Source organism: Ammospiza caudacuta, chromosome 28 (genome assembly GCF_027887145.1).
Source record: "Ammospiza caudacuta isolate bAmmCau1 chromosome 28, bAmmCau1.pri, whole genome shotgun sequence".
NCBI classification, from domain to species: Eukaryota; Metazoa; Chordata; class Aves; order Passeriformes; family Passerellidae; genus Ammospiza; species Ammospiza caudacuta.
Window position 1 is genome coordinate 1810273 of NC_080620.1, and position 24854 is coordinate 1835126.

The 24854-nt window shown below is 50.2% G+C and overlaps 1 protein-coding gene across 1 annotated transcript in view; it reads right to left on the reverse strand.

The window, feature by feature from the left end:
* The window catches only part of ATP8B3 (ATPase phospholipid transporting 8B3), a 31040-nt gene extending 17253 nt beyond the window's left edge, over positions 1–13787 (reverse strand). Inside the window, exons 1-12 of the mRNA XM_058821328.1 lie at positions 13716–13787; positions 13141–13232; positions 11876–11989; positions 9964–10062; positions 9508–9569; positions 8880–8952; positions 8720–8790; positions 7302–7384; positions 5171–5329; positions 3386–3474; positions 2645–2838; positions 1709–1917 (exon numbers count right to left, since the gene is read on the reverse strand). Of these exons, the coding sequence (XP_058677311.1) occupies positions 1709–1917; positions 2645–2838; positions 3386–3474; positions 5171–5329; positions 7302–7384; positions 8720–8790; positions 8880–8952; positions 9508–9569; positions 9964–10062; positions 11876–11989; positions 13141–13232; positions 13716–13770 (1300 nt within the window). The 5' untranslated portion in view covers positions 13771–13787. The remainder of the gene's footprint in view (positions 1–1708; positions 1918–2644; positions 2839–3385; positions 3475–5170; positions 5330–7301; positions 7385–8719; positions 8791–8879; positions 8953–9507; positions 9570–9963; positions 10063–11875; positions 11990–13140; positions 13233–13715) is intronic.
* Positions 13788–24854: the final 11067 nt, after the last annotated feature.

Genomic DNA, 24854 nt, shown 5'->3' on the forward strand with positions numbered 1-24854 from the left:
AAGCAGTTCTTCATGCTAAAGCTTGGTCCTGCCCTCCTCATTAAATGTCACTAATTAAGCATCATGATGGCTCCCAAAGTAAGCCAAGAGCTGGAGAAAGTGCAGCAATGAGAAGAGGGAGGACTCTTTATGGGGAAAACTGAGCAGAATGATTAAAAAGAATGAATTTTTAAATGTACACAAAAGGTTAAAAAAAAAAACCCAAACACACAAATAAAATAAAAAACCCAGCACAGAGCAATTACATACATTCACTCTAATTGAACAGCTTAAGGACAATGATAATTTTACAACAAAATAAAAAATAAAAACTTCCAAAAAAAAACTTAATATAAAAATAAAATGCACAAACACTAAATAAAAAATAATGAACTTATTTCTATAATTATGAAAAAAATACCTTAAAATAATAAAAAGTTATATTAAAAAATTATAAAAAATAGAATATAAAAATATAATTATATAAAATAAAGCTAAAATTAAAATTAAACTAAAATGAACTAAAAATTAATTAAACTAAAACTAAGGTAAAAACTTACTAAAACTAAAACTAAAAATTATAATAAAAACATATATAAACATACTACAAAACCCCATTAAACAAAAATATCCACAATGCAACAAAGTTAAATAAATATGATAAATTTTAAGAAACCAAAATAAACCTCATAATAACTATCTATTAAATTAAAAAATTATGTATTGTCTTATAACAAAAAACTTATAACTACTTTAAACTATTGCCAACTACTTCCTCCTTTAAAATCTCATGACATCTAAAACTAATATTTACCTAAATAAGAAATCCTTCTTAACCCAACAATAATCCCATTCCTTCATTAAAAACAACAATTGTCTTGGGTTGGAAGATGTTAGTGGTGTGTGTGTTGTATTCCCATCAGAGCTGGGGCAGTTCTCTGCTGTTCATGGGCAGTTTTTTCTTTATCTCTCCCACAGCCAACCCTCCCTCCAGGAGATCTCTGCTGTCCATGGCCACTGAGTGTCCCTGCAGGGCTGAGCCAATCCCAGCATCCCATGGGGAGATGCTCCGCCCAGGGGAGGAGCCAAGCATTCCTACCTGGGCACAATCTGAGCCTGGCACAGCACAGCAGCCTTTGCCCCCTGCATTGCCAGAGGAGCAGCTTTCTGCTGCCCTGCATGGCCAGAGGGAGCCCAGGCCCATCTGCAGCAGCCCTGGAGCTGCAGAGGAAAACTCCCCCCTTGTGCAGGATCCCTGCTGCAGCAGAGCCACAGCTGGCACTGCAGGAGGGCTGAGCCCCCGTGAGATGGGGCTGGGACACCACCCTGGCACACAGGGGGCAGGGACTGCTCTGACTCTTCAGTAGTTTTTTTTCTTTTTTTGTACTATTGCATTTGTATTTTTAATTTTCTTAATAAAGAACTGTTATTCCTGCTCCCATATCTTTGCCTGAGAGCCCCTTAATTTCAAAATTATAATAATTCACAGGGAGGGGGTTTACATTCTCTATTCTAAGAGAGGCTCCTGCCTTCCTTAGCACACACCTGTCTGTTCAAACCCAGACACAATAATAAATGCTGCACCTGCAAAGCCCCAAAAACGTGCGAGATGAGAACAAGGAGAATTCCTACCAACACCAATCCTCCTGTCCCAAGCACTCAGCAGGGATGGAAAGAACCAGCTCCAGGTTCATCTGAGCCCCTACAAACCAATCCCAGCCCAGGTTACCATAGATGGTCCCATTGACACAGCATTTCTTGAAGCTCATGATGTTCTGGGTCAGGGTGCCCGTCTTGTCTGAGAAGATGTACTGGATCTGGCCCAGCTGGTCGCTGAGGCTGGTGCTCCTGGCCTCAGCTGGGATGTCCTTGGCACCATAATACATCTCCAGATCCCAGTTGATGAAACAGCTGTTCACCAGGTAGATGAACTCAAACCTAGGGAGTGCAGGAGGAGAAAACAGGGAGGAGGAGGTGGTGTTCCTCAGAGCCCAGGGTGCTGGGGAGCTGAGACAGGAAGGAAAGGCAGAGGGACATCCCCATTGGGATCCTACTGCTCTGCTCAAGGGACACAATTCCAGAGGGTTTTCTTCACCCACTGGGTCCCCTCTAGAATTCTGGCCCCTGCTGACCAAATTCACAGATCTAGAGGTCCAGTGAAGGGCCCAAAATTTGGAAACAACTTTTTCCAACATAAATTGTGATTGCTGGCTGCACAGAGCAGCTGTGCCCTTCTCCTCCTCATCCATTTTTCTCCCCATCCCTTCCATAGGAAGCCCAGGAATATCTCAGATCCTGCATCCAGGGAGCTGCACCTTCCTCAGAGCCATCCTCAGCCTGCCCACAATTCCCAGTGTCCCATCCAGCCCTGCCCTCTGGCAGTGGAAACCATTCCCTGTGTCCTGTCCCTCCATCCCTCACCAGGGATGCCCAGGGTCACATCCATGTTCTGCTTTTGCCCTGGGAAGATCTGAAACCACATCTTTGGTGTTTGTAGGACACACACCCCATCCACCCTTCCCCTCTGCTGGCTAAGGGAGCACCTGGGAATGACCTGGGCCACACCTGGATCTTCATTTTGGGGTTGTGACCCAAGCTCCAGGTGAGGAACAAGGGCAGGGGGTGGGTGCTGGGCCCTGGTCCCCACCAGCTCCGTGGTCCTTACGTGATGTACATGGACATGGGGATGATGATGCTCAGGAGGATGGTGAAGCCCCAGAAGTTGAGGAAGGCCTGGTGGGCAGGGCTGGTGTGCTGGTAGAGGGCAGCCAGGTAGCTGTGCTTCTCCTGGAACGTCTTGGCCCAGAACCCTGAGGCCACAGCCAGGCCCAGGGACGTTGCCAACAGCAGCAGGAAGATCTGGGGTGGGAAACCAGCATGAGAAGGTCCCAAGATGAGAAATCCCCACAGAGCCCACCAAAATCTTCTCTAGAAGGCTCCAGGGAGACCTCAGAGCCCCTTGCAGGGCCTGAAGGGGCTCCAGGAGAGCTGCAGAGGGACTGGGGACAAGGCCTGCAGGGACAGGACACAGGGAATGGCTCCCACTGCCACAGGGCAGGGCTGGGTGGGAGATTGGGAATCAGGAATTGTGGAATCCATCCCTGGAATGGATTTCCCAGAGCAGCTGGGGCTGCCCCTGGATCCCTGGCAGTGCCCAAGGCCCGGCTGGATGGGGCATGGAGTAATTTGAAGGTGTCTCTGCCATGGCAGGGGTGGGACTGGATGAGCTTTAAGGTCCCTCCCAACCCAAACCATTCTGGGATTCTCTAAACATGTTAAACTCAAGATATTTTGCCCCAAATCTTGCAAGATGAAGAAAAGCAGCACCACCCAAGCAAGAGGCCTCTCATGAGGAGCCCTGAGGGCCACCCAAGCAGCAGGGCAGAGGTGTTGGTCCCACACACACCACGATCACCAGCCGGTCCATCAGCTGGTCCAGCTTGGTTTTCTTCCTCTTGATCTTCCCAGAGTTCCTCATGATTTTGGAATCAAACCCTGGGCAGGGAACATTTCCAAAGTAAAAATGCAAGTTCCAGAAGGTCAGAGAGGCTGCTTCCCTCCATGGTGACACCTGCCCTCCCCTGAGGAGACCCTCCCTCCATCAGTGCCCCTGGAGCCGTGGCTGCAGGCTCCACAATGTGATGCCCACAGCAGCTCTGAGCCCTTCCTCTCCCCACAGCTCCCCATGGCCTGAGCTGGGTGGGCTGGATCTGGGATGGGTGGAAATGCCCAAGGCCAGGCTGGACAGGGCTTGGAGCTGTCACAGACATCTTTTATGGAAAATCCTTTCCTTAGGATTTTTCCTCCTGAGAAGCTAAGAGGCCTCAGGAACAAAATGTAAACATTGATTATCTGCTGCTGTGGAATGCAACAGGTGGATCTGTGATTGGCTCATGTTTGATGTTTGTAATTAATGGCCAATCACAGTCAGCTGGCTCAGGCTCTCTGTCCGAGCCTTTGTTTTTCATTCCTTTTTTTTCTATTCTTAGCTAGCCTTCTGATGAAATTCTTTCTTCTATTCTTTTAGTATAGTTTTAATGTAATATATATCATAAAATAATAAATCAAGCCTTCTGAAACATGGAGTCAGATCCTCGTCTCTTCCCTCATCCTCAGGTCCCCGTGAAAGCCGTCACATGGAGCAGCCTGGGACAGTGGAAGGTGTCCCTGCCATGGCAGGGGTGGCACTGGATGGGCTTTGAGATCCTTCCAACCTGAACCATCTGGGGTTCTGTGACCATTTCCATTGCTTGGCAGCTTCTCTGGAGCAGTGGATGGTGTCCCTGCCATGTCAGGGCTGGCACTGGATGAGCTTTAAGATCCCTCCCAACCCAAACCAGTGTGGGATTCTCTGAAGATGTCAAACCCAAGACATTTTGGACCAAATACTGCTGCAGCTGGGGGATAACTTGGGATGAGGAGAGGTTTGGTCCCACCAGGACATCCTGCAGCATCTCCTCCACCTTGTGCCAGCTGGGAACAGCCCTGCGGCGCTGGAATTGTTGCAGTGTGTTGCAATTTCCTATTTTAGACTTCCTAGTCCCTTCCCAGGTGTGGCAATACCTTTCTTCCCCTTCCCCCTCACCCCCTTGCTGAGTTTGTTCTGTCAATCAGTCTTAACATTCCAGCAAGGCCATCGTGTGGTTGGTCAAGTTCAAAGGATGCCCCTCGGGCCTGGGGTCATTGGCCTGTCTTGGTGTCCCTCGTCCCCTGAGACCCTCCTCCTCCCACCTGGTTGGTGCTCACCTGTTCCTTTCCCTCCCTCTGTCCCTGGGCTTAAATTGAGCCAGAACCATGTGCTCAGCATTCTGTTGGAGCTGTTACCAAGATTCAGACATCTGTGACCATGGAATAAAACTCTGGATATAAACCCTCCGACAGAATCCGTCTCCTTTTCCTCTTCACCTTAGCCTGATGCCTTTCCACCTGAGGTAAACTGAGTTTCTACAAGCCTGGGTTTGTTTCAATGCCCAGCTGCGACACCCAGCCAGCCAAAAGTGTCTCTGAGGTGAAACACCACAGCTGCCGCCTTTGGCCCAGCAGCAAGGGTCAGACGAGCCCGGGCACAATCTCCCGGGTAATATTGGGATCTTATTCCAATAGGAACGGCTCGGACACCTCAAAGCCGCCGTGCTGCCGGGTCATTCCTGCCCTTCCCGGCTGGGCAGCGACGCTCGCCAGGGGCACTCACCGGCGTAGAGCACCAGGCCGTGGCACAGGGCCGTGTTGCGGACGCGGCAGCCCCGCAGCAGGATCCGGTCCCCGTCCAGGGCGTGCGTGCGGCCTCGCCAGCGCAGGGTGCCCGTGAAGGTGTGCAGGCGGCTGTTGGGCTCCTCGCACCTCACCCGCCCTGCACAGGCAAGGTCAGCGGGCACAGAGAGCCTTCCTCCCCTCCCAGCCCCATCATCCCCCCCAAACAGGGATGCTCGGGTGGGAGAAATTGATTTATAATGGAAATGATATAGGTTATTAGTATTAAAATACACTAGTGCGCTTGGGGAAGCGTATGTATGTGTGTATATATATCCTATAAAAGTATTAGAAGTGTTGTGTGGCAAAAGCTGACTGGCTGAAAAAGCTATAAATGGTTATAAAGTTAAAAATGAACAGTTTAGAAAATGAAAAATTATAAAAATGGAAATGTAAAAAATTTGTTAATGTAAAAATTCTTAATAAATTTAATAAATTTAATACTTTAATTTAATTAATTTAATTATTTTAAATAATTTTAATAATTAAAAAAAAATTTAATAAAATTAATAATGTAAAAAACTTGTTAATGTAAAAATTCTTAATACATTTAATACTCTAATTTTATTAATTTAATTTAATTATTTTAAATAATTTTAATAGTTAAAAAATTTTTAATAAAATTAATAATGTAAAAAACTTGTTAATGTAAAATTTCTTATTAAATTTATTAATTTTAATACTTTAATTTAATTATTTAAAATAACTAATAATTTAATAAATTTTAAATAAAATTAATAATGTAAAAATTTTGTTAATGTAAAAATTCTTAATAAATTTAATAAATTTAATACTTTAATTAATTTAATTAATTATTTAAAATAATTTTAATAATTTAATAAATTTTAAATGAAATTAATAATGTAAAAAATTTGTTAATGTAAAAATTCTTAATAAATTTATTAATTTTAATACTTTATTTTAACTATTTAAAATAACTAATAATTTAATAAATTTTAAATAAAATTAATAATGTAAAAATTTGTTAATGTAAAAATTCTTAATAAATTTAATAAATTTAATACTTTATTTAAAATTATTTTAAAATTATTAATAAAATTAATAATGTAAAAATGAATTTGATATAATAAAAATATAAAAGTTTATTGGTTTTTATAAAGTATTATAAAATGAAAAATTATAAAATGAAAATGTAAAAAAATTGAAAACGAACAATGTAAAAATTATTAATAAATTTAATATTTTTAAAATAAATTAATAATTTAAATTATTGAATTAATTAAATTAATTTAATTATTTAAAATATTTCTAATAATTTAGTTATAATAAAATTAATAATTAAAAATGTAAACATGTAAAAATAAAAATTATAAAATAGAATTTGTAAAGATTTATTATTTTTAATAAAGTATTATAAAATGAAACATTATAAATTTTTTTTTTTTTTTTCTAGATTTATAAAGTATTATAGCCAAAAAATAGGTTGGCTTCTGGTGGAATGGTGTAGAGTTGTACATCTCTTATGTCTCACCCTTCATCGAGACTGAAAATGGAATAAAATCTTTTCAAACACTTCTCAGTTGTCCCATCTCTGTAAAAAGCTGAGAATAACCCAACCCTGAGGGCCTGCTGGGGAGATCCAGGGTTTGTCAGGGCATCTCCGGGTGGGGTTTGGAGGGCTCAGATTAAGGCTCAGGGAGGTGCTGGGAGGTTGGGCAGTGCAGGAGCCTCACAGGAGAAGGTACAAACACAACCCCCTTCACCCCCAAGGCCTTGGAGAGGGGAGTTCTGCTCCCTGAGGAGGAGCAGCAGGGGCTGGGCTCAGGTTTGGGCACCCAGAGCTTGGTTCCAGTGGGAAAACCAAGATCCAGGGCAGGGGGAAGGTGCCCAACCCTGCTGGATCCATCACAGAGGTGATGGGAAGTGCCTCCCACGAGGCCTTTGGTGCCTCTTGCTGGACTGATGGGAGCAGAGAATTCCCAAGGCTGGGTCCATCCCGTCCCATCCCATCCCATCCCATCCCATCCCATCCCATCCCATCCCATCCCATCCCATCCCATCCCATCCCATCCCAGTGGGATTGGCCATGTCCTCCCCCAGGCAGCACTCACCATCAAAGGCAGCCATGCTCTCCTCGCTCTGCAGCTCCTGGTGGGTCACCAGAAGGGCCTGTCTGAACTTCAGGTTGGTTTCCCTGTGAGCAGGAGCCAGGGAAAGGAATATAAAACAACCCTGTGGGGTGACAGAGCCGTTCATCCTCCTGTCAGGCTCACGGGACAGAGACAGCCATTAATTATCAGCTAATTACACAAGTGGTGGCAGTGAAATGCCAGAGAGGGACCTGTTGTGCCACATGTGCAGGAAGAGCCCTGGCCCAGGGACTCTGCCCTAAATCATCCTGCACAGGGAGGATGGGCTGGGAGGCAGCTGGGACATGGAGACACCAGCCTTAGGTGCTCTGTAGAACCCTCAGCAGAGACTTTGGACTCCCAGCTTCCAAATTTGTGGGTTAAATCTGCATTTCTGGGGTGTCTTCAGGTTTGGGTTTTGGAGGATCTCCCACATCCTGTGATTTCCACTGAGCCCTCCCAGTGCTGGGGGGTCCCCAAGACCAGGGTCTCTGGCCCTGTCCCCCTGATACCTTGAGGTTGAAGTTTTTCTGTTCTGTTTTGATGAGCAGCTTTTAGCTTTATATTAAGGATAAATATAGGATATATAGGAAATACATATATATGTGTGTGTGTGTGTGTGTGTATATATATATACACCTCCTATAGCCTATATATATCCTATATATGTATCTTATATTCTATATATATCCTATATCCTATATATATATATCCTATAAATATATATATCTTTTATATATATATATATCCTAGATATACCTCCTTTATCCATCCTGTATATAATCCTAACTCCTATATCCACCCTATATATATATATATATATATAGGATATATAGGATATATATAGGCATATAAAAATCTCCTTTATATAGGGTATATATATATATACATATATATATAGGATTTATAGTAGGATCTTTTCACAGGCTGGTGAAGACAAAACAATCCTATTCCATCTGCAGACTCAAGGACAATCCCCTCAAACTTCAGGCCCAAAGCACAAACAACGTGAAAAGAGGAGGGCAGGCAAGCAAGCAAGGAGGATGAAACTTCATCATTTGAAGCTGTTAATTGGACAATTAACAATACAGTTGTTGTTAACTGGACAATGAACAATTGGACAATAGTTAATTCCTATATGCAAATGGACTAAAACGTATAAAAATGTGAGATCTTGTGGCCAAGCGCTTTTTGCTCCCATCTTGGAGCCACCTGGGCAGAGCCACAACTGTGCCACTACCAGAGTGTGGCCTTGGAAGGCACTGCAATAAATATCCACTTTATTTCTCTGAACTCCATCCAGCCTCTGTTCCAGCTCCTCAAGGCATCACCCCCATGGCCAAAAGGGTTCCTGTCCCTGTCCTGTCCCTGTCCTGTCCCTGTCCCTGTGCTCTCCTCACCCATCAATGTCCGCGGTCTCCACATAGCACAGGCTGCTGGGCTCGGAGCTGCACAGCAGGAGCAGATCAGCCTTGAGGAGCAGAAAAGGGGGAGAGAGCAGCAGGATGAGCCCCTGGTCCCCGTTGTCCCCAGGGCACAGCCAGCTCTGGTCCCCCTCACCGGGACGACGCTGTCCTTGCGCAGCCGCACGATGTCCCCGACGCAGATGTCGCGCCACTGCCGCCAGCAGAACCTGTGGGGACACCCAGGGGACAACTCTGTGTCCCTGCAGAGCTGTGGGACTGAGGGCTGGGGGTGTTCCAGCCAATGCCTGTCCTGAATTCCTGCAGGATTTAGGTCTCCAGGCCCTTGTGCCACCTCCAGAGGGATGAGAGGGGAGGAAGGCTCTCTGAGGGTGGCACAGGAGCCATGTGTCACATCCATGTCCCTGTCTCCACAGGTGACAGGGGCTCTCAGCACCCTGAACACATCTTTCCCTGGAGCAGTGCTGGGCAGGGACACATGTCCATGGGTTGGATGTATTGGCCTGGAGGAATTCTGTGGCCAAGGAATGCCTCCCCCAGCACATCTCAGCAAACTGGGGCATTTCTAAACCTGCTGCCCATGCCTGGAACATCACCAATCCCACAGGAGGACCTGTGGCACGTTTTGGGAGGTGATGGGAGCTTGCAGAGCCCAGGACAGTCCCACCAAACCCTCCTCAGCTGCTCAAGGGTTCTAACCTCTCACTCAATGGGAGCACAGATGTTCTGGGTGTGACACAGGCACAGCCCCCAGAGCCCCTCACCTGCTCCCAGCCAGGATCTCACAGGGCCTGCTGTTGATGCTCCTGTCACTGCGGTGACGGCCCTGCACAGGACAGACAGACAGACCAAGGGGTGGCAATGGGCAATGCCAGGCTGTGGTGTCCCACAAAAACACCCCCCTGATGCCACCACCTCCCTCCTCACCCCAGAGCTGCATTCTGAGCCATAGGAAGGTTTGTTCTGATGGATAAAGAGGCTGAATCCCCCCCCCCCAGGTGATTCTGGGCACTCCAGCCCATGGTCAAGGTATTAAAGGTGACAGGAATGAGAGTCTGGACCCCAAGGGAAACAGCCAGGGTGAGACATCTTACCCAAGGGAAAATAAAACCATGTGTGGATGTGGTGGAGTAGGGGATCCCTCAGGGCAGCAGCCCCTGAGCCCCTCAGCCCTGCTGTTCCCCTCCCTGCCCCTGTCCCCAGGGCCACCCCACACTCACAATGTCATCGATGAGGTCTCGCAGCCCCCGGATGATGAGGAGGCAGCTCAGGGGGAACAGCAGGGTGTACCAGGGCAGCGTGGAGATCTCAGGGAAAGTCTGGAGAATGAGGATTTTACAGCACTGGCACAGCTCCTGTCCCACCCTGGGGCTCTTGAGGTGACTGAGTGACTCTCTGGCTGGCAGGATTCATCTCAGGATCCCCAAATCAACATCTCTGCTACAGACACCTTTTGTGCTGGGCTTTCACCTCTTTTTGAGGTGTGAAATGCTCCTGGGTCTGTGACTTTGGAGGGATGAATTTCTGGTTTGGTGTGGTCAATCTGAGCTTCAGCACCATGGGAACCAAACCCATTTTAGAGAATCAAGGAAAGATTTGGGCTGGGAGGGACCTTAAATCCCATCTCATCTCACCCCTGCCATGGCAGGGACACCTCCCACTGTCCCAGGCTGCTCCAAGCCCTGTCCAGCCTGGCCTTGGGCACTGCCAGGGATCCAGGGGCAGCCACAGCTGCTCTGGGCACCCTGTGCCAGGGCCTGCCCACCCTCACAGGGAACAATTCCTGATTCCCAATCTCCCACCCAGCCCTGCCCTGTGGCAGTGGGAGCCATTCCCTGGGTCCTGTCCCTGCAGGCCTTGTCCCCAGTCCCTCTGCAGCTCTCCTGGAGCCCCTTCAGGCCCCAAAAGGGGCTCTGAGCTGTCCCTGGAGCCTTCTCCTGTCCAGGTGAGCAGGCCCAGCTGTGCCAGGGCAGAGGGGCTCCAGGGTTAGAAGTTAAACCAAGACACGAAGGGGAAAGGAGGAGAAGAAAGAGAAGAAAACTGAAAGAAGAAATCAAAACTTTGGAGGAGAGAAATAAAACCAGAAGACGGGCTCCCAGCTGGAGGCCTGGAGCATCTCTGCGGTCTCCTCTGGCCTGGCTCTAGCAGCTCCACGTCCTTCTTAAGGAGACTTTAATTTAAATTAATCACACTGAACACAGGTTAAACCCCTCAGAAAGTTCCTGAAAGATGCTGAACACCACAGAAAAGCTCCTGGGGAACCTTTCAGCCCGGATTCCCTGCCCTGAGCTGCAGAGAGCGCTGTGTGGGCAGAGCCCTGGCATACACCCGTTGTGTTGTGATTTCAGGGTTTACTCCAGAATCTCAAGTCCCTCCCCTGAAGATTCCCTCCCAGGTGTGTCAATCCTCCCTCCTTTCCCCTCCCTGACCCCTCCCAGCACTGTCTGTCAATCCTGGAATTCCAGAAGAACATCAAGGGATTGGGAGATTCAAACTATTATTCTACTTAAACCTTCTTGACTTGTAATTCTTCATATAAAGGTTGGTAATTGTTTTTCCATGGGTCAAAATCAAAGGCATGGTGGTCTTGGGTTCTGTGCCAAGGTCTCTGAGCCCCCTGGGCAGGGTCTCGAGTCCTTCCGGGCAGCCAGAGGAATTTCCTGGGTTGCAACACTGCTCCTCAGGTTTCCCTGTGTGGAGAAGCTTTAAGGTGAAGGTGAAGGAAAGGAGTCAGTTCTGATGGAGGGTTTGCATCCAGAGCTTTATTCTGGCCCACAGGCCTCTGAATGCAGCAGCAGCTCCAACAGAACTCCCTGAGCCCGTGGTTGCTGCTCCTTTAACCCCGGGGAGAGGGGCAGGGAAGGGGCAGGGAGCCACCAGCCAGGGACAGGAGAGGAGGGACAAAGGGACAAAGGACACCTGGATGGCCCCAATGCCCCCAGGGATAGAGGGCATCCTTTGGATCTGCCAATCTGGAATGCCAGGACTGACAGTGCTGGGAGGGGGAAGGAGAGGGGACTGACACACCTGGGAGGGAATTATCAGGGAGGGACCTGAGGTTCTGGGGTAAACCCTGAAATCACAACAAAACAATTGTTCATGTTCCAGTACCCCCGGGGTGCCTGTGCCCACCTGGAGGAGGATGACGAAGACGAAGTAGACGTTGGCCATGCGGTGGAACTGCTCGTAGAGGTTCAGGGGCAGGAAGGTGAGCAGGCTGTACTTGGCTGTCCTGATGGCATTGCCCTGGGGACAGGGGGCACCGAAATCAGGGGCCTGCTCTGCAAATGCCAGAGCATTCTGGTGTTCTTGGGATTTCCCACAGAACAAAAGATGCCTTCAAAAATTATCAAAGCCATAAGGGAAAATGTTGATTTCTAAAATAATAATAATAATTATCATCATCATCATCACCACTATTATCATCACCACCATCATTGTTATTATTATTATCATTATTACTATAATCAATAAGTTATATTTAAAAAATATTTATTATTAATAAATCTTACTTAATTTTTACTATTATTATTTTAAAATTTTATTATCTTCATTATCTAATTAATTAAATTTGTATTATTTATTATTCAATTTATTAATAATGAATATTCTAGTTATATTTTAAAATTATTTTAATTTTAATATTATTATACATTTTATATTAATAACTTCTATTTTAATAGATTAATTTATTTTAACAGTATTTTTATTTTAATTGTATTATATATTTATTAATAAATTTTAAATTATTATTTCATATATTTTTATTTTAATATATTATTTCATTTTTGTATTATTTTTATTTAATTATTATATATAATATATATTATTTTATATATTAATTTAAAATTATTTATATTATATTATATTATATTATATTATATATAGATAATTATTATATTATTAAAGTATTATATATTAATTTTAAAATTATGATTTCATATCTTTTGATTATATTATATTATATTATATTAATCATATTATAGATATTTCTTAATATTTTTTAAATTCTTATTTAATATATTTTATTATATTTTAACATTATTTCTATTTTAAAAGTATTGTATATATTGATGATTACTATTATTATTTAATATATTTTTATTTTTAATATATTGTTTTATTTTTATATTATTTTCATTTTAATAGTAGTAAATATTTATTATTATTATTTATTTTTATATAATTTTAAAATATTGTTTTAATTTTCTATTATTTTAATATTATTATTTTTATAATATATTCTTTTAATAATTTTTTCTCCTCACACGGAGCACCACTAATGTTGCACTTTCGGGAAGGGAAGGGAAGGGAAGGGAAGGGAAGGGAAGGGAAGGGAAGGGAAGGGAAGGGAAGGGAAGGGAAGGGAAGGGAAGCCCAGGACCAGCCTGGCTCACCGAGTATTTCCTCTTGCTCAGGCAGAAGGCAAATTTCTTCCTGACCTGCCTGTGGTAGCTGCGGTCATTGGCTCTCACCTCCCAGGTGAAAGCTGGAAGAGCAAAGGGACATCCATCCCCCAGTCCCCCTGGGAGCCAGCCCAGGGCACAGGGACCCATGGTGGCCATGGCTGGGGTGGCTCCTGGGGACCTTGGGAGCTGCAGGCACAGCTGGGATCGGGGTCAGTGACAGGGGACACAGAGAGCAGAACATTCCAGAGCTGCAGGGGTGCTGCCCACACCTCCCCCGAGGTTCAGGGTCACCCCTTGGGCTCAGGGTTTGGCTCACAGAGGGCTCAGGCCCTGCAGGGTGAGCCCCCAGCCTTTGGGGTTCTGCTCATTCCTCTCCCAGTTCTGTTTGTGCCACTCCAGTGCAGACCCTCCAAGCAGGGCCCACCCCAGCCCTGCTCCCAGCCCTGCCCCTGCTCACCCCAGACCTTCTCCTTCCCCATTCCCCACCCGTGTCCCACACTCAGCTCCCTCACGAACCATCTGAGAGCAGCAAAATCCCCAAACCACACCCAAATCACACTGACCTGGCTGCTGCTGCTTCCCACGGGGGCAGCCTGGGGCTGGGTCCTGCTCAGCCATGCTGGCACCAATGCCAGGCCCTGGGGACAAGGACAGCCAGAGACTTTTGGAGCACTGAGCAGGGACAGTGGGATCCTATTGGGATGCTCCCAAAGGCCAGGCCCTGGGGACAAGGACAACCAGAGAGTTTTGGAGCACTGAGCAGGGAGAGCAGGATCCTATTGGGATGCTCCCCATGCCAGGCCCTGGGGACAAGGACAACCAGAGAGTTTTGGAGCACTGAGCAGGGAGAGCAGGATCCCACTGGGATGTTCCAGCTCCTAAATGCCAGGCCCTGGGGACAAGGACACCCAGAGACCTTTGGAACACTGAGCAGGGACAATGAGATCCTATTGGGATGCTCCAGCTCCCCGAGGCTCCAGGGCAGGACAGACTGTGGGAGGGACATTGTCCCATCAGCCTTCACCCATCCCAGCTCCCTGTGACAGCTCCAAGGCATTTCTGCCCCCTGGGGAAGCTGCAGGAAATCACTGAAATCCCTGGGGAGGAACTGGAGCTCTCCCTGTGCTGCCAGCCCAGCCCAGCTCCATCAATGACAAGATTTCCCTCATGCCTGATGGTCCTGTGACCTTCCTGCAGGGGTGGCGGGGAAGATTAATTAATGTTTGTGAAGAGCTTTGTGATCCTCACATGAAGGGAGGCAGTGAGGGATAAAACATTAATTACATTATTAAATAACCCCACCAGAAGTCACCCATGCCGTTATTTCTTATCTCACTCTTTGATCACTTTTTTCTTTCTTTTACCCCAAAATATCAACTTCCCTCTTGCTCCTGTGGGTATTGCTCTGTCCCAACACCTCAAAGACACCACTGGCTGGGCATCCATCCTCGTTCCAGGTCAAAGGGACCCAAACACCAACAGCACCTCAGCCCCTGCAGCCAGGAGCTTGCCCAGACCCATAAAATCCTTCTTTACCACCCAGGACTTGGTGCTGTCCCTGTCCTTGGATCCTAAATCACACCCTGAGCTCAGCACACACAATTCCAGAAGATTTGGGTTGGGAGGGACCTTAGAGCCCATCCCATCCCATCCCATCCCATCCCATCCCATCCCATCCCATCCCATCCCATCCCACTCCTGCCTTGGGACACCTTCCATCACCCCAGGCTGCTCTAAACCCTGCCCAGCCTGGCCTGGGACACTCCCAGGGATCCAGGGGCAGCCCCGAATGTTGTTTTCTTTGTTTTCACAAACAAAAAGGAGGAAGGGAAGGTTTCAGGGAGATGCTGGGGGCGGTGGGACAATCCCAAAAGCTCCCACTCCCAAAAGCTCCCACAGGTAAGAGGGAGCAAGAAGAACAGATGGATCCCTGGATGGATGGGATCTCTTCCACACAGAAATCCCACAGGAGCCCCCCAGACTGGCTGTGACCATTTAGTTTAGGTAAAACAGGATTTGACACAGAGCAAAGCCAATCCCCCCCTTCCTCCCTGCTGTGCCCCACTCGTGTCCCTGTCCCAGCTCTCCCTGCAGACAGACAGACAGACAGACAGGGCTGGATCTGACCCCGCAGGGACAAAGGCAGGACAAACAAACCCCTCACAGATCTCCATGGAACTCCTCAACACAACAATTCCACAGAAATAATGGCAGCAGGACTCGCCAAAAGGCCACGGTAAAGTGGGGAAAATTTGGGCATAAAGCAAAATATTGCCCAGAGCCTGTGGAAAATGTGACAGCACCGAATCTTTGCCCAAGGTGCGGAAAAGGGAGACACTTTGCAAATCAGTGATATTCCAAATATGGCACAGATGGAAATCTTTTACTGAGAAAAGTGTTTCACAGCGAGGGAAACCACCCTGAAAGAATACAAGTGTTAGTGATGATTCAAGAGCCCAAAATGTCTCTGAAAACAGAACATTTGGGGAACTTTATTCATATCCTATCTGCAGGGTCATCAGCTGATTCTCCAATTTTTCAGTTTTGGGGATTGTTAGTAGTGAGCTTATAACCTTTCTTATTTCTGTTTTCTATACCTAACATTGATAAATAGTGACTGCTGTTAATATTACATAAACGTTTTAAAAATATTGGCTCAACCCCTGCAAACACTTGCTGCTAATATATTGACTGATTAACGTGAATTCACTGATTTTTGTGATAAGAATTATTTATAATGTTTACAGCTGGCTTTCATATATTTTACAATCTCTCTGTGTACAAAGGGACAAAGGAGGGACAGCAAAGCCCTCCATGGGCTCCTGGCAAGGACACTTCCCTCTCTCCTCCTGCCAGAGAGATTGGGATATAGGGGATCCCATAAACAGGATGATGGATACAGGCCCAGAGGGAAAACCCCACAGGAGACAAGACAAACCTCAGGGAACGGGGGAAACTGAGGCAGCTGCTCACAAACCCTGATCCCATCCCTGGCAGTGCCCAAGGCCAGGCTGGACAGGGCTTGGGGCACACTGGGATGGTGAAAATGTCCGTGCCATGGCAGGGGTGGCACTGGATGGGCTTTAAGGTCCCTCCCACCCCATTCCAAGGTCTCAGCCAGGGGTGGCACAGCTGGGACAAGCCCTGAGCCTCAGCCAAGCTCCTGATGGAGAGGCCCAGGCTCAGGCTGGGAAGGGCAGAGTCAGGATTGCCAAGGGGACACAGGCTGAGGTGACACAGGGCCCATCCATCGGGACAAGGCAGCCCCAAGGCCCAGGAGTGTGGCCAAGCTCAGCCAGACCCACCCTGGGGGTTTGGTCCAGAACTGAGCCCTGGCTGAGCTCCCCCAGCCCAGGGTGGTGGTTGGGGGTCCCAGGGTGTTGGTTGGGGGTCCCAGGGGCCGCTCAGGCCCAGTAACCCTGGCTGTGCCCTCAGGGCTCTGATCTGAGGCTCAGAACATCCCCTGCCTGTAGGGGGACACAGGATGGGTAAATGAAGGTGGGACAGAATGGAATCTCATCCCTTGAAGAGTTGTAGCTGAGCCAACTACTAAAGATTAGGAGCAGGCCTGATGTTAACGGGTAGTAACATTGTAGTAAATAAGAACAGTGTTATAAAAGAGTGGATTGGTGGGATCTGGAGTTGGATGGCTGCTGCAAGGACCAGGAACAGTCAGTGCTTAGAGGAGCTACCTATGAGAAACATCAAGGAGGTACAAAACTCTGGCAATATGGAATCCTTGCACTATAGTGACAGTGGAACTCTTGATACATAAGACAACACCTGCCCTCCCTCCTTGCTCCAGGACACCAATATTTAGGGTGGGGCTGACAGTGAGAAATGCCAATGTGTTTTCCTGGGTTCTGCTTCCAGACCAGCCTGTCCTGAGCTCCACACTGGAATTCCTGGGTTTATTTGTGTTTATCCTGGTGCCCTCATGCTCAGGCCTGAAGCTGCTGATCCACCATGTCCCCACCTTGCCTGGCATCTTTGAGCCCAGTCAGGATCACCAGGATGCCCAACCAGGCTCAACTCAGCAGCTCCACAGAATCCAAACGGTGCCAAACAAAAGCACAGCTTGTTCAGCACCTGCAGCTGGCACAGACTGGGCACTCCGCGGGGCTGAGTGCCCTGCAAAGGCAGCTGGGGGTGCTGCCTCTTGCCAGGGCCTGGAGCAGGGGGAAAGGGGGGAAGAAAAGGTGAATTAAAGCACTGGAAAAATATTTTCAAGCAGGTATCCAAGAAATCTCGGTTCCAAGAAAGCTCTTGACAAACGTCACTCATCAGCTCAGTAATCAGAGATTAAAACTGCTGGAATTGGTGCCAGGGCTCCCTGCCAGCCCCAGCCCCACGGGGGGACAGCCTGGACAGACAAACCCTGCTCTGAATCCCAGGGAGGGCTGGGGATGGCCAAAGGCACAGGACACCCTGTGAACACCTGGGGACATCTTGTGAGCACTGTCCCACAGCTCAGGACACCCTGTGAGCACTGTCCCACACCTGGGGACATCCTGTGAGCTCTGTCCCACAGCTCAGTGAGCCCAGCAGTGAGTCCTTACCCCAGGGGATGTTCCCCCAAATCCCCACCTGGGATGGAGCCACCCGGACTGTCCCATCCCCGGTGTCCCTAAAGCATCCCCATGCTGCTGCCGGCGGCTCAGAAGCCCCAAAACAGAACTTTCTCATCCCAAAACAGAACTTTCTCACCCCAAAATGCCGCTCCGGGCTCCTGCAGGTTCGCATGGCTGAGCAGAGCCGGGTTTAGGGAGGGCCGGGCACGGCGCCACCGGGGTTTGGCCGGGGCTGCTGAACCCGCTCGGATTTCTGTCCCTGCCTGCTCCGAGCGCTGCCACGGGAATTCTGTGCGGGTTTTGTTCTGAAATCCCCGGCTCAGCTCCGTGCAGGGGCTGTGTGAGAGCTCGGGGCAGCGCAGAGCTCCCGGTGCCCTCGGTGCCCTGCGGCTCCTTCCACGCTGGGGACACGCTGGGGACACGCTGGGGACAGCACCAGCCTGGCCCTGGGTCCCTCCCGGGGCTGGCACACAGCCCTGTAACCCTCCTGGGGTGCTGATGTTGTTTCCTGACCCCAATGTCCCCCTGGGACTGCAGCCAGAGCCACCCCGGGGATGTCCCCACGGCCACCCCGCCCCAGTGTCACCCACCCCCAGGGCCAGCCCCCCCAGTGTCACCCACCGCGACAGGCGGCACTGGGCGGGGGGTGGCTGTCACCTCCCGGGCCCGGCACGCCGGAAACGCCCCCGCGCTCGGCCGGGCCATCATTAAACCCTCTCGCTGTTACTGCCCAGGACGTGCCCGAGCCGTGAGTTTCCCTCCTCTCGCCCCATTTCCAGCTTGGATGCGCTCCGGGGTGCAAAGGCGGTCCCCAAACGCTGCTCCGTGCCCGGAGGGGCTCCCTGGCACCACAGGCTGTGTGTGTGTCCCCCCGGTGTCACCGTGCCACCCGCGGGGTCCCCGTACCTGCCCCGGTGCCGGGCACAGCCCCGGGCAGCGCCGCGCTCCTGCCGCTCCTGGGGACGGGACTGCCGCCACCTCCCTGTCCCCCGAGCTGCCACCAGCCCTGCCCCACGCGGGACCGTGGCACAGCCCATGCCACACCTCCCTGGGCCCTGCCCGCCTCCCTCCTGCCCCTCCTGCCCCGGTTCATTGTCCCGCTCAAACCGAGCCGAGCCGCGGCTCCGCTGGCTCCGCGACACGGTGACACCGCCCGGGTGTCCCTGCCACCGTCCCAGGGCAGGGCAGGCGGTGCCAGGCTGATCCCGGGCAGGTTTGGGCAGCCCCGGGACTGGCTGGTGTCCCCACTGGTGTCACTGGTGCCACTGGTGTCCCCACTGGTGTCACTGGTGTCGCCGGTGCCCCCCGAGCCCCCCGGGTGTGGCAGTAGTTCGGAGGGACTGGGCTGTGCTTGGGCACTGTGAAAAACGCCAATCACTTGTTTTTTAAAAATTTTAAAAGTTTAATAGTAATAAAATGGTTGTAAAAATAGGAATACAATTAGAGTGATAATGATCTGGACAATTTGGATTAGGACAATATGAGACAATAGAAACAAAGAGTTATGGATGTCTGGGTACCTTTTTCTGGGCAGCACAAGCCTGAAAAAGGACACAGTTAACAAAGGATTAACCCTTAAAAACAACAGCCTGTTGCATATTCATACACTTCATACATGGTGCATAAATTCCATTCAAACACAGGATTCTGTCTGGTCATCAGCAACTTCTTCCTCCGAATCCTGATAGCACCTTTGATTGGGAACAAGTTCGTTTCTTCTGATAATGCAGCAATAAATTCTCTTTCTCTGAAAGATTCAGGTGTCCTGTGGCTGCTATCTCGCTGCGAGTCCTTTCTTTAAAAAAGTATCCTACATAGCATCATTTCTATTTTAACAATTTTTATAACTATATTACCATAGTTACTATACTATATTACTATTACTATATATTACTATACTATACTATATTACTATAACTATACAACTAAAACTATATTTAACACGGTACTTAAGAGAATTAATACAGGATCACTTTCTAACACAACACATATAATATTCATTTGAATATTTGCGAAAAGCCAATTATACAATACATGCATTTTTCACAGGCACCAAGCAAGGCGGGAGGAGGGGACAGCGAGGAAGAGGAGGCCGAAGGCACAAAGGAGCCGCTCCGGGCAGTGCCAGCAGAGCCCAGCTGGGGACAGGGACACCTCGTTAGTGACGGCAGCTAATTAATGAGGCCGGAGCCCGTGTCCGCCCCGCACACCCGCAGTGGTCCCGCATCGCCGGCATTGCGTTAATTACTGCCTGCAATTAACGCGGGGACCCGGAGGCGATCACACAGCGCCAGCCCCGCAGCCCATGAAGTGCTTACTGCACAGCTCAGTCCCTGTGTCCCCATTCGTGTCCCCACACGTGTCCCCGTGTCCCAACACGTGTCCCCTTGTCCGCATGTACAACCTTGTACGCAGAATTTACAACACCAAAAATAACAGTCCCAAACAAAACAACAACCCTCCTAAACTTTTAACTGAAAATTCAATTAAAAGAAGTCCCAACTCCAAACCAAAAACTATTATACAAATGTCTTACATCATTACTAAATATTGTCCCTTAAAACAAAATAACAGCACCTGACAAAGTTATCACTCAACAAAATAACAACCCCAATGCCAGCCATGCACAGCAGCACAAACACCATTTTACACCCATAAAAACCACCAACCTCCCACTGCAACACCCCCCTTGACCACTTCTATTATTGCAAAGAAAAAGAAAGACAAAAAGTTCTACACAGAAATACAAAAAAAAACCCCCACATCTACAGAAACAACTCAAACATGTCCCCATATGTGCCCTCATGGGCCTGTGTCCCCATAGTGGCCCTCACATCCCCCTGTTTCCACACCTATCCCCATGTCCCTATGTCCCAATGTCCCCATACATATCCCAATGTCCCCACATGTGTCCCCATGTCCCTATACATGATGTCCCCACATGTATCTCCATGTCCCCATACATCTCCTGATATCTCCATGTGTCCCAATGTCCTCATACATGTCCCAATGTCCCCACGTGTCCTCTTGTCATCACAGATCTCCTGATATCTTCATGTGTCCCCATGTCCCCATACATGTCCCCATGACCCCATACACATCCCAATGTCCCCACATGTGTCCCCATATCTCCATACATGTTCCAATTTCCCCATGTGTCCCTGTGTCCTTACACATGATGCCCCCGCATGTGTCCCCATGTCCCTATACATGTCCCAATGTCTTCCTTCCTTCCTTCCTTCCTTCCTTCCTTCCTTCCTTCCTTCCTTCCTTCCTTCCTTCCTTCCTTCCTTCCTTCCTTCCTTCCTTCCTTCCTTCCTTCCTTCCTTCCTTCCTTCCTTCCTTCCTTCCTTCCTTCCTTCCTTCCTTCCTTCCTTCCTTCCTTCCTTCCTTCCTTCCTTCCTTCCTTCCTTCCTTCCTTCCTTCCTTCCTTCCTTCCTTCCTTCCTTCCTTCCTTCCTTCCTTCCTTCCTTCCTTCCTTCCTTCCTTCCTTCCTTCCTTCCTTCCTTCCTTCCTTCCTTCCTTCCTTCCTTCCTTCCTTCCTTCCTTCCTTCCTTCCTCCCTCCCTCCCTCCCTCCCTCCCTCCCTCCCTCCCTTCCTCCCTCCTCTCCCTCCTCTCCCTCCTCTCCCTCCTCTCCCTTTCCTGTCGCTCCTGTCGCGATCCCGCAGGTCTGGAGCAGTCCCCACAGGGAATTTCGGTGTCTCAGCCATCACCTGCCGTGTCCCCCGCGCTGTCCCCTCCCCTCGGGTGGCACCGCAGGAAGCTCCAGCGGCCCCTGAGCCCCAAACCCGCCGTGCCCCGAGGGTTTCGCTCCCTCTCGCCCTTTCCGGATCCCTCTGGAGCAGGGACAGGGACATTCACACCCCGCTCCTAATGGTGGCTTTGGGCACCCGGGGACGGCCGAGGTCACCCTGGCAACAGAGGCCGGTGACGGTGACATTTTCCCAATCAATCGCCCTCTGCAATTAGCGGACACCCCCCCGCCCTTGCAGGGTAATTAATGAGCGCCGGGAGGCCGGGCCAGAGGGAGTCCCTGGGGCGCTGCGGGGTTTGTCCTGCTGTGTCCGTGTGTCCCCTTCCCCTGGCACTGCGGGGTTTGTCCCCGTGTGTCCCCTCTCTTGTCACTGCGTGGTTTGTCTCTGTGTGTCCTCTCCCCAGCACTGCTGTGGCTGTCCCCGTGTGTCCCCTCTCCAGGAGCTGCCCCCTGTCAGCACAGGGAAGGGTTAAACCTCCGAGCCCCGTCCAGCCCGGCTTTGTGTCCTCCTGTCCCTCCACGAGCGTGGGGCCGGCTGAGTGCTGCTCCCTTGGGACCGGGGCTCTCATAACCCTAAAAATCCCACCTGCCTCCACCCTCGCCCTGGAGGAGGCTCGAAGGGTCCCTGTCATCCTGCAGGCTCCAAAAGAGCAAAAAAAAAAATTAAAAATAAACAAAGCAAAATGCTTTTGTCACTGCAGGCGTTCCCTGATGTCACCTGGGCCACCAGGTGAGCAGCAAGGGGGGAGCAGAGGGACCCTCGGGGATGGGGAGGTCACTGTCAGAGCAGGCAGTGCCACAAAAGCCCTCGGAGGTGGCTGAGAAGGCTCCAGGTGTGACTTTTACAGCCTCGGAGCGGCCGCTGCCATCGCCGAGCCATCAGCCGCGTTAAATAAAACACATTGCCTGTGAGGTCATCTAATGGGCCATTATTTCTTTATTTGAACTTTTTACCTTCACCTCTTCCTCCGTGCTGAATCAGCTCCTTGCCTTGGCACTTCCATTCCTGCCCCATTTGGGAGATTGATGCGGGCTCTGGGGGGAGCCTGGCAGGGCCGGGGATGCCGATGCTGTAGTGAGTTTTTATGTTTTATAATGGTTTTGTCTTTGTATCTCCTTATTTCCCTCTGATTGTGTCCCCTCCCTCTACCTGTGTAATCCCTTTCCTTTGCTGAGATCATCCCCAAATCCCCACCCTGGCTCTCTGTCAGTCCCTCACCATCCCATCCCCTCCATCCAGAACTTTCCATCCAGGTGATCAGCCAGAGGCCAGGGGTCACCCCCAGGTGTCACCCCATATCCTGTCCTGAATGTCCATCCCCAGCCTCCATCCCTCAGGGTCACTCATTGGTCAGTAAATGTTTTCTACTTTGGGTTTCCACCTCCCTTTCAACGTAACCCTGGCACCTCTCAGCAGGAGCCCCCTGAGGTTTGTGGGGGCTCCTTGGATCTCCTGAAATAAATTTTGGATTAACCCCTGATAAGAGTTGGCTCCTTTATCCTCTGCCATTGCTCCAGCATCTCCTCTGCTGCAGGGGATCAGCCTGGCTGCCTTTGGTACCCCTGGGATCAGCCTGGCTGCCTTTGGGGCTCCCTCAGTGGCACTCAGAGGGACCAGAACACGCCGGGGCTCTGGGGGGAGCCTGGCAGGGCTGGGGATGCCGAGGCTCGGTCCCGGCCCCGGGATAAGGCAGGAGGAGCCGGGATGTGCCCGGGAACCCCTCGGGGTGTGGGGTTTGCACAGAGCGAGGGTCCGGCCGCGACCCCCCCCTCCTGGTTCAGTCCGAGGGGTTGGGATCGGGTTCTGTCCCAAAGGAGAAGCACCGATTTCATCCCTTTTTCTTGGGATGTCCTGGAGGAGCAGGGAGCAGCGGGAGCGGGGGTGGCCTGGGGGAGGCTGGGCTGGGCTGCAAAACCGGCCAGGGGCACACATGGAGTTACTGACAGAACCAGAGCACACAGCCTCAAGCTGTGCCAAGGGAAATTCAGGTTGGATATCAGGAAAAAGTTTTTTACACAAAGGGTGATAAAGTTCTTCAATGGCTGCCCGGGGAGGTGGTGCAGTCCCCATCCCTGGGTGTGTTTAACAAAGCCTGGATGTGGCACTGGGTGCCAGGGTTCAGTTGAGGGGTTGGGGCTGGGTTGGACTCGATGATCTTGGGGGTCTCTTCCAGCCCAGTGATTCTGGGATTCTGTGAACAGTGGCTGCAAACTGAAGATGTCGAGGAATCACGGAATGGTTTGGATTGGGCAGCAGCCGGGTTCCAAAAGCGCAGAGGGGGGACAGGATGGGAGCCCTTGGGGCTGGGACCCCTCTCATCCCTCAGCCCATGCAGCACCTGTGTCGCCCTGTGCCAGAGTGGAGGGGGGGGGGGGACACACCTGAGCGGCCACGTGGGGACCCCACAGGCCCAGCTCCAGCCCCAAGCAGCAGAACGGGGTTTTGTCCCTGCTGCTGTCACAGAATCATGGAATGCTTTGGGCTGGGAGGGACCTCAAAGCCCACCCAGTGCCAGCCCTGCCATGGCAGGGACACCTCCCACTGTCCCAGGCTGCTCCCAGCCCTGCCCAGCCTGGCCTTGGGCACTGCCAGGGATTCAGGGGCAGCCCCAGCTGCTCTGGGAAATCCATTCCAGGGATGGATTCCACAATTCCTGATTCCCAATCTCCCACCCAGCCCTGCCCTGTGGCAGTGGGAGCCATTCCCTGTGTCCTGTCCCTGCAGGCCTTGTCCCCAGTCCCTCTGCAGCTCTCCTGGAGCCCCTTCAGGCCCCAAAAGGGGCTCTGAGGTGTCCCTGGAGCCTTCTCCTGTCCAGGTGAGCAGGCCCAGCTGTGCCAGGCTGGCTCAGAGCAGAGGGGCTCCAGCCCTGGCAGCATCTCCGTGGCTCCTCTGGCCTGGCTGCAGCAGCCCCACGTCCTCCTGCTGCTGTTGCCCAGGGCTGGGGCAGCTCTGCAGGTGGGGTCTGACCTGAGCCCAGGGGCAGAGGGGCAGAATCCCCCCCTGCCCTGCTGCCCACGCTGGGGCTCAGCCCAGCACAGGGGGGGTTCTGGGGCAGCCTGAGCCCCTCACCCACCAACAGCCCAAGTCCTTCCCCCAGGGCTGCTCTCCCTGAGCTCATCCCCAGGCTGTGCTCAGGGCTGGGATTGCCCAGACCCAGGCGCAGCACCTTGGACATGCTGAACGTCCAAGGTCTTCTCCAGGTCTTCTGCAGCTTGGGAAGGATCTCCTGGGAAGCCTGTCCAGCCCCTCCCAGCCCCAGGATGTCTCCAGCTCCCCCCCTCCCCAACGCACCAGCAGGCAGAGCAGTCACAGACTCGGGGATGTGCATCTAGTCAACACTCTTTTATTAAAAACAATTACAAAAAGTTACAGGTT